At 47.3% G+C, this 8298-nt stretch overlaps 1 protein-coding gene across 1 annotated transcript; it reads right to left on the reverse strand.

Annotated features, from left to right (window-relative positions):
* Positions 1–3020: 3020 nt before the first annotated feature.
* LOC109861495 (mucin-5AC-like) lies at positions 3021–3614 on the reverse strand. The gene has a single exon (XM_020441170.1). It carries the CDS (start codon positions 3612–3614, stop codon positions 3021–3023), a length of 594 nt encoding a protein of 197 aa, XP_020296759.1.
* Positions 3615–8298: the final 4684 nt, after the last annotated feature.

Below are 8298 nucleotides of genomic sequence, written 5' to 3' on the forward strand. Positions count from 1 at the left end.
TTGCATCGCCGGATTTCTCGGTCGATATCTTTGTTTAATAGGTGTTTGATCTTTTAACCGGATTTGATGGCACAGAATGTTTGTTGGTCCCTTGATATTTTCGAATTTTCGGAGTTTCCTATCTAGAAATTTCTCCAGCCGTNTTTTTTTTCTGCCAATGGCGATAGACCTTCCGCCATTGTTAATATGTCCGGACTCTGCTTATTCTTTTTTAAGATTTGTTCTCCTGCCGGGACAATTGGTATCCCCATTTTGTGCCATAAATCCACTCCAATAAGCATCAGTGTCGGTAACCCCGGCATGACTAGAAATGTGTGTCTGTATTTCTTTCCTTCATATGTGATTTTCAGTCGGTATGCTGATTTGATATTCGACTGATTTCCGTTGGCGATTGTAATTCCAGTATCTGCTGTTTTTTCTACATAGCCATGTTTCTCGGCCAATGCTGCGGCCTCGCTGTTTATGAAGGAAAGGTTCGATCCGGTAGCTATCAGTGTTTCTATTAAGTTCCCATGGAAATTTATCCAAATATACGGCCGCAGTTTGAATTTTATTCCTGGTCGGACCGGATCGCTGCGGCAGTTTCCCCGGTCCGTGTGGCGTTTCTCGGGCGTAAGTGACAATCTTTTGTCAGCACNCCGTCTTTGCCGCACTGTGAGCAGAATTTTCTCGCTGGTCTCTAGCACTGCTTTCGCGTATGGCCCCGCTGCTTGCAGCGCCAGCAACATTTCGCTCGATTATAGACTGCCGCTGCGGTGGCTGCCGGTGGCTTCCGGAATTCTTTTTTCTGCTCCTCAAGTTTCTCATATTCGGCCACTAACGCCGTTAATTTCCCGATTGTCTGGAAGCTTCCCCGACATATAAAGAATTTGATGTCGGGTGCCATGTTGGTGTATAGTCGCTGCAATTGTTGCTCAGTTGTGAACTCTCCTGCCGTCTCATCTTTGTGAGGAGCTCGGTGGCATATGTCTTGAACGGCTCGTTTTGTTTTTGTCTCCGGTTCAGTACCTTCGTTGTTAATTTTTCCCGGAATGCTGGTGAGAGTACTGATTCAAAAACTCTCGTCGAAACTGTTGCCATGTATCAAAGAACGTCTTGTTGTTCCGGTGCCACAACAGTGCTTCTCCGCGTAGCAGAATCGGTAATGCTTTTAACAAAATCTCGTCTGGGCAGTTCGCTGCCTCGGCTAATTCTTCGATATGCTCGAAGAAACCGAGCGGGTCTTTTCCGTCAAACTGTACCCCCCACTTGCGCAGTTGGCGTCAAGTGTCATTGGTGGAGATAACGGTGGATTTTGCATTTCGTTTACCGCACCCTGTGTCCCCGAGTACGCTGGATTTTCTCTCGAAAATGTTCTCAGTCTTTGTCGCAATTTTTTGATCGTTCCCGACGAGTCTATCTCACGACTCGTCAGCTCGTTATTCAATTGCTCTTTTGATAGCTTCTGTATTCAAGCCATCGTCCGATTTTCGGTTGCTGTAACAGATCTTTAAAAAAAAACAACAAAAAAAAACAAACCGGCAATTGCTACTTAAACCTCCCGTGTGGTTGTATAGTAGCTGCAAAGTATCCGAAATAAGCTGCAAAGTATCCTGAATCACTCAGTTTTTACCCTGTGGTATTCTCTTTGTTCGGGCGTTAGGTAACGTCCGAATTTAATACGAAATCACCTGTTCGGGCGCCATGTAACGGTTCTACTTTTTGTAAGGAGTTCCACTTTTCTTCAAGTAATTTAATTGCTGCGGATTAGCTCGTCGGNATCAGGGAAAAAGTAGAAATAGAGTGAATTCGGTGATTTTTAATAACAAAATTGATAGAATTTATTCAACCAAAAAGAAAAGAAAAATATGTACAATAAAACAATTCACTGTATGGGTGATTTCAAAAAAAGGAATATCGCGTTTCTATCGGTGATGCGTAAGATAGTTACGTTTATACCCAGTTCATTCAACTTTTACGAAAACACAAAAAAAACTAAGATATGTACATATAGCTGGTGATTTAAACGGCGCGACTCTGTCAAGGCCATTTGGAAGCCTTGGACAGATGTTTTGTTTTCCGAAGCGCAAGTTCCGTGTTAACGCTCGAAAACGCGGTTTCTTGCGAAAAATGATATTTATCGCAAGGAAAATAACTTTTCTACTTAAAAATGAGTTACACAATGTTGCTTCGAAAACTGAGTTTTGTCGGTTAGCGGAGAAAACATTTCCAGTGCCAAAAAGTCACTTTCTTTCGAAAAAGTGTACTTGGTCGCTGGATCGGTCTTTCTACGCTAGGCTGCTATTACTATCGCGCTTCGTTCGTTCTCGTGGAGCGGCTCCAACGGAAAGAATTGGTTTGCCCGACGGAGAATACGCGATTCTCCAAGAACGGTTCTAACGGAAAGAAGGCCGATGTTCCCGGCGGAGAATCGTGAGATTTCCCGGAAAAGTTTCTAACGCAAGGACAGCCGGTTTACCCGGCGGAGAATCGGAAGATTCCCCAAACGGAGCGGAAAAAAGAGCCGGTTTTCTCGGCGGAGAATCGGAAGATTTCCCGAATAGAGCGGAAAGAGAGCCGGTTTTCCCGGCGGAGAATCGAAAGATTCCCCGAATGGAGCGGAACGGATGCCGATTTACTTGGCGAAGAATCCAGAGATTCCCCGAAGCGGAGCAGAACGGATGCCGGTTTACTCGGCGGAAATTCCAGAGATTCCCCGGAGCGGAGCGGAGCGGAAGCCGGTTTACCCGGCGGAGAATACAAGATTCTTCGGAGCGGAGCGGAACAGGTGCCGGTTTACCCGGCGTAGAATACAAGATTCCCCGGAGCGGAGCGGATTGGAAACCGGTTTACCCGGCAGAGAATCCAGAGATTCTGCTGAGCTCCCCTCCTTCGGGAAGCAAGGGTGCGCACGCGCCGGTCTGGCTGCTCCGGAAGATGTCCTGCTGGGCGCGCCGTGCGCCCGTCGCATTTCAACAGATACCTAGGATGACGGTGTGGCGGCGAGCGATCTCGACGTTCTTGACATTCCTCCCCCCTTGCTATGTAGCTACCTGCTGACAATGGTGATGGGGGGGAGGGCGGCGCGCAAGGGACGAGGTGCCGGCTCTTTTGATGCAACTGCTACCCCCACTGGAGGGGATAGACAAATCCGCGACCGTATTTGTCCTTGCGGCAGCTGTCCTCATTGATGTTCTCGTCAACGCCCTTTTTGGGACGGCTCCCTTCGATGGTCCCGGCTTGGACACCGTCCCCGCAGCCGTCGCTCTCGGCGGCCTCATGGTGATGGCGACCGCCTGTCCTGCTGTGACGGCTGCATATGTGGGGGATGAACTCGTTGATGTCTTTGTCGTTGATAGTGGTGTTGTCGTTGGAGAAAGCCCGCTGGGTAAAGTCCACAAAGCTGAGCGGACCTTCTTGTTGGCGGTGGTGGTGGAACGCGCGCCGGATTGCCGCGGATTAGTGGAGTTTTTTGCGGGGCGGTTCTTTTTATTTGTTGTCGGGCCCGCGGACGGCGCGGAAGATGGCGCAGCTCCAGGATTGCTTACTATTTTACTTGGACTCGCCTCTGCTGCATCCGGGGGTGGGGGGTGAAATTTTTCTATGTGAAGTTTGACATCCTTTTGCGGGTACATCGTTGTCCCCCTGTACCCGCACATTCCACATTTGTAAGTAATAGTGTCCCCCGGATGATCCTTTTTTAGATGTTTCGATAGATGAGGCGGGTCCGCAAATGTTCCCGCGCGTACGGTGGGACGCAATACGTCGCTGCCATGGTAGCGGGGGCAAACAACATGCACGGGAAGCGGAATCTCAATGACAATTTCCCTAGGCTCGGCCTCTAGGGACAATTTGGAACGATCGCGGCACAATGCCTGTGCGGATTCGCTTTAACAATACTACTATGGGATTCTCCCGCTCGATGTCGCCTCGGTAGGCAACGACGCACCTGTCACTTGGATTCTTCTAAAATTAGCAACGAGTATTTTATTGTTACTTAATTAATTAATATTACTTACGTTGTTTTAGATATTGCGCCGGGGTAATCAAGTGACGCACGGATATCTCGGGCCGCAGAGATGTGTGGTGTGAGTGCCCAATGGTAAAAAGGTAAACACAATAGGGTAAATTAAAAAAAAATAAATAAAAAAATAACAACAATAAACAATTAATAGCAATAAGTGACAGGTGCGGACGACGAACGGAACGCGGAGACGCGGATGGAGTAGACGCTTCAACCCCGAGGTGCCTGCCAAATAAGTCTCTGCACGCGGATGTCACCAGCCGCAATCTTTTTGTAAAAATAGAGGGTGAGGTTTATATTAATTATATTAATTTTTGTATAGTTAAGATTAGGAGACACGCGCGATTATAATTTGCGTTAATTTATCCAACTAAGAATAAGTTAAGCAATAAAAAGTGGAAATAATGTTTCTTCTGGTTTCTATGTTAGATTATGCGCTGGTGACAGATGGCAAAGGCGTGTAGCACAGACAGATAAGTATAAATTATTTTTGTTAAAATTGGCAGGCACCAATTACAGGCACTGTGCCTGTGTAAGTGAATACAAAAATGTAAGTCCCTGTAATTTTTTTTTTGTTTCAGAGGCAAGCGAGTAATAGAAAAGCTGCAAGGAACAGGAGTTCTAGACCTACCTTCGCAGGATCTGACAGATAACTGCGATGGAGGAAGCTGCAAATATGTTCTTAGAAATGACAGGAGGTGAGTGGTTAATAAAATAAAAATTCAAATTAATAATATGTGTATATATTTCTAACTGTAACAATGTGTGGAGTAATAAAGATATGTCAATGACTAAAAAAAATTATAGTTAGAAATAAAATTATTTTATACCCTCCCTCCCGTGATAACAGCAGCAGCAGCAGAATTTTTAACCTGTACAGAGGAGGATATTGGAAAGCAGGTAGGTAGTCTTTGATTTCTTTATTCAAACAGTTGTAACGGTCCTACTTTTTTGTTTGCTAAGTTTCCTCTGTTTTAAAAAAGTCAAAAGGCCGATACGAGCAGTAAAATACAGGTTGGTCGTGTATAGAAAGTAATCTTTCTTAAATAAACAAACGTTTCAATCCCAACACTTTTGGACCTTCTTCAGTGTATTAAAGTTTAAATTAAAATAAAAGCCGTTATAGCTCACTACATTGTAAAGATTCTACTTTTTGTGAGAATTATTTCGTTCTCTTTAATTAATTTAACTGCTGCGGAGTAGCTCGTCGGAATCAAGGAAAGGTAGAAAAAGAGTGAACTCGGTGATTTTACAATAAAATTTATTCAAACAAAAAAAAGAAAAGAAAAATATGTACATCAAAACAATTCACCGTATGGTGATTTCAAAATAACGCGTTTCAATCGGCGATGCGTGAGATAGTCACGTTTATAGCCGGTTCATTCAGCTTTCAAGAGAGAAACACAAAAAAAACTACGATATGTACACACGGCCGGTGATTTAAACGACGCGACTCTGTCAAGGCTGTTTGGGAGCCTTGGACAGATGTTTTGTTTCGGAAGCGCAAGTTCCGCGGTGACGCTCAAAAACGCGTTTTATCGCGAGAAATAATATTTATCGCGTGGAAAGTCGCTTTTCTAATGAAAAAAGAGTTACACAATGTCGCGTTGCAAACTGAGTTTTATCGGTTCGCGGAGAAAATATTTACAGCCTCGAAAAGTCACTTTCTTCCGAAAAAGTATATTTGGTCGCTCGACCGGTCTTTCTACGCTAGCCTTCTATTACTATCGCTCTTTGCTCGTTCTCCTGGAGCGGATCCAACGGAAAAAGTCAGTTTGCCCAACTGAGAATACGCGATTCTCCAAAAACGGTTCTAACGGAAAGAGGACCTGTTTTTCCGGCGGAGAATCGGAAGATTTTCCGGATGGAGCAGAAAGAGAGCCGGTCTTCCCGACGGAGAATCGAAAGATTCCCTGAACGGAGCGGAAAGAGAGCCGGTTTTCCCGGCAGAGAATCCAGAGATTCCCCGAACGGAGCGGAAAGAGAGCCGGTTTTCCCGGCGGAGGATCCAGATTCCCCGAACGGAGCGGAACACGAGCCGGTTTACCCGGCGGAAAATCCAATGATTCTCCGGAGCGGAGCGGAACGGATGCCGGTTTACTCGGCGGAGAATCAAGAGATTCCCCGGAGCGGAGCGGAACGGATGCCCGTTTACCCGGCGGAGAATCTAAGATTCCCCGGAGCGGAGCGGATGCCGGTTTACCCGGCAGAGGATCTAAGATTCCCCCGGAACGGATCGGATCTCTGAGTTGCGTTCGGTTTGCCCGACTGAGAAGAAGCTTCCCTGCTTGCTACTCGTAAGATCCGGAGATAGGAGCAGATCGCATTTCCTCGGTTTTCGGCCCGGCTTTTATACCCGCATTTTCCCGCGGGCGGGGGTTGACAAGGATGCGTGGAAAAACACGTATTTGTTTGTCGCTGTCTGTTTCGTGGCGCGACGAGGCGCGCGATGCGGGCGCGGTAACAGCTGGCGCTCGTAGGCGCAAGGCAGCGCGCGGTGCGGGCGGAACGCAGGCCGTCAGCGTATAGTTAGTATACGCTGATTTTAAGTTAGTATTTGGCGCTAATCGCCGCGTTTTAAGCCAAACGGATGGTCTGTCCCGGCCGTAATAATATGCATCGTTACAACATCACTACCGGATAAAAGAAATAATGTCAATAGAACTTGACCACATCAAATACAATAACATACTTTGTACTGAGGTGTACGGTGTACTGTGTACTTTCTATACACGACCGACCTGTATTTTACTGCTCGTATCGGCCTTTTGACTGTTTTGATCTTTTCTCGAGCGATTTATTGATTACTCAGTTTTGTTCAAATCAATTTAATATTAGCTGCGGAATAGATCGTCGGGATCAGGGTGAAGAAAATAGAGCGCACTTGGTTACTTTCAGAACAGGAAAAATAATAAAAGTTATTAATGAAAACAAGACGTAGACTAGATGATCGGCCGGCCCTCTTTGCTGGGCGTAAAGCGGCGCTGGTATTCGCTCGTTCTCCTGGAGAGGATCTAGTAAAATCAGCCGGTTTGCCCGGCGGAGAATACGAGATTCCCCTGGAGCTAAACTAGCGGAATGCGCCGGTTTGTTCGGCGGAGAATACGAGACTCCCCTGGCGCGGATCTAGCGGAAAGAGCCGGTTTTCCCGGCGGAGCATCAGAGATTTCCCGGAGCGGAGCGGAACGGATGCCGGTTTACCCGGCAGAAAATCAGAGATTCCCCGGTGAGGATCGGATCGTAGAGTCGCTGTCGGTTTGCCCGACCGAAAAGGAACTTCCCTAGTTGCTTTTCTGTTGATCCGGATATCGGAGCAGATCTGATCTTCTCGGTTTGTGGCCCGGCTTTTGTACCCGCAGGTTTCCGCGGGCGGGGTTGACAAGATGCGCGGAAAACACTTGGTTGTTTGTCACGCTGATTTGTTTTGTGGCGCGGCGGGGCGCGCGGTGCGGGCGCGGTAACAGCTGGCATTTGTTGGCGCGGGGAAACGCGCGGTGCGGGCGGCGCGCAGGCCGCTTGAAGGCGCGGGGAAGCGCGCGGTGCCGGCGGCGCGTAGGCCGTCAGCGTAGGGGGGGAAGCGCGCGGTGCCGGCGGCGCGTAGGCCGTCAGCGTAGGGTGATACTCTATTGACCACAGTACGATTCGACACCGCTCGATTCGACACAGATTTATTCGACACCAAATTATTNGGCGTGCAGGCCGCTTGTTGGCGCGGAAAGCGCGCAGTGCGGGCGGCGCGCAGGCCGCTTGTGGCGCGGGGTTTGCTCGGTGTGGGCGGCGCGTAGGTCGGCAGCATGTATTTTATACATGCTGCAGGTGTGCTAAGTTTATTTTGGCGCAAATCGCCAATTTTGGGTCGGGACGAATAGTCGGTTTCGGCCGTAACAATTTACATCGTTACATTTCCCTTCTCCTTGGGGGACTAGAACATTAAGCAGGACGAATATGATTGTAAAATCGTCACTTGGCATTTTAATGACAATTTCTAAAATTAATGCACTTAGGGCATCAATAGGTAAGCATGAAGATACGTTTTCCATGTTTTTATTGTCAAGCAAGAAGACTGTTGAGCGAAGGACGCAACATGAATCGGTTTTTAAAGGTTGCAAGGAAGCTTTTCTTGATGTTTCTGCTGTTTTGGCTTATCTATTTGAGGAGCGAGCTTTGGAGCGGGATGTAGTCAGGGAAATTAAGGTGGTCATTGATACGCTTAAGAAAAATAGTAGTCAAGAGGACGTATCGCGATCGCAATCTGTAAATGGAACGAGTGCTATTAGAAACAATAGACTTCATTC

Source organism: Pseudomyrmex gracilis, unplaced genomic scaffold, assembly GCF_002006095.1.
Source record: "Pseudomyrmex gracilis isolate BER0280 unplaced genomic scaffold, ASM200609v1 scaffold_792, whole genome shotgun sequence".
Taxonomy (NCBI): domain Eukaryota; kingdom Metazoa; phylum Arthropoda; class Insecta; order Hymenoptera; family Formicidae; genus Pseudomyrmex; species Pseudomyrmex gracilis.

Coding starts and splice junctions, on each gene's coding strand:
- LOC109861495 (XM_020441170.1), bottom strand. CDS start 3,614: ATGTACCCGCAAAAGGATGTCAAACTTCACATAGAAAAATTTCACCCC.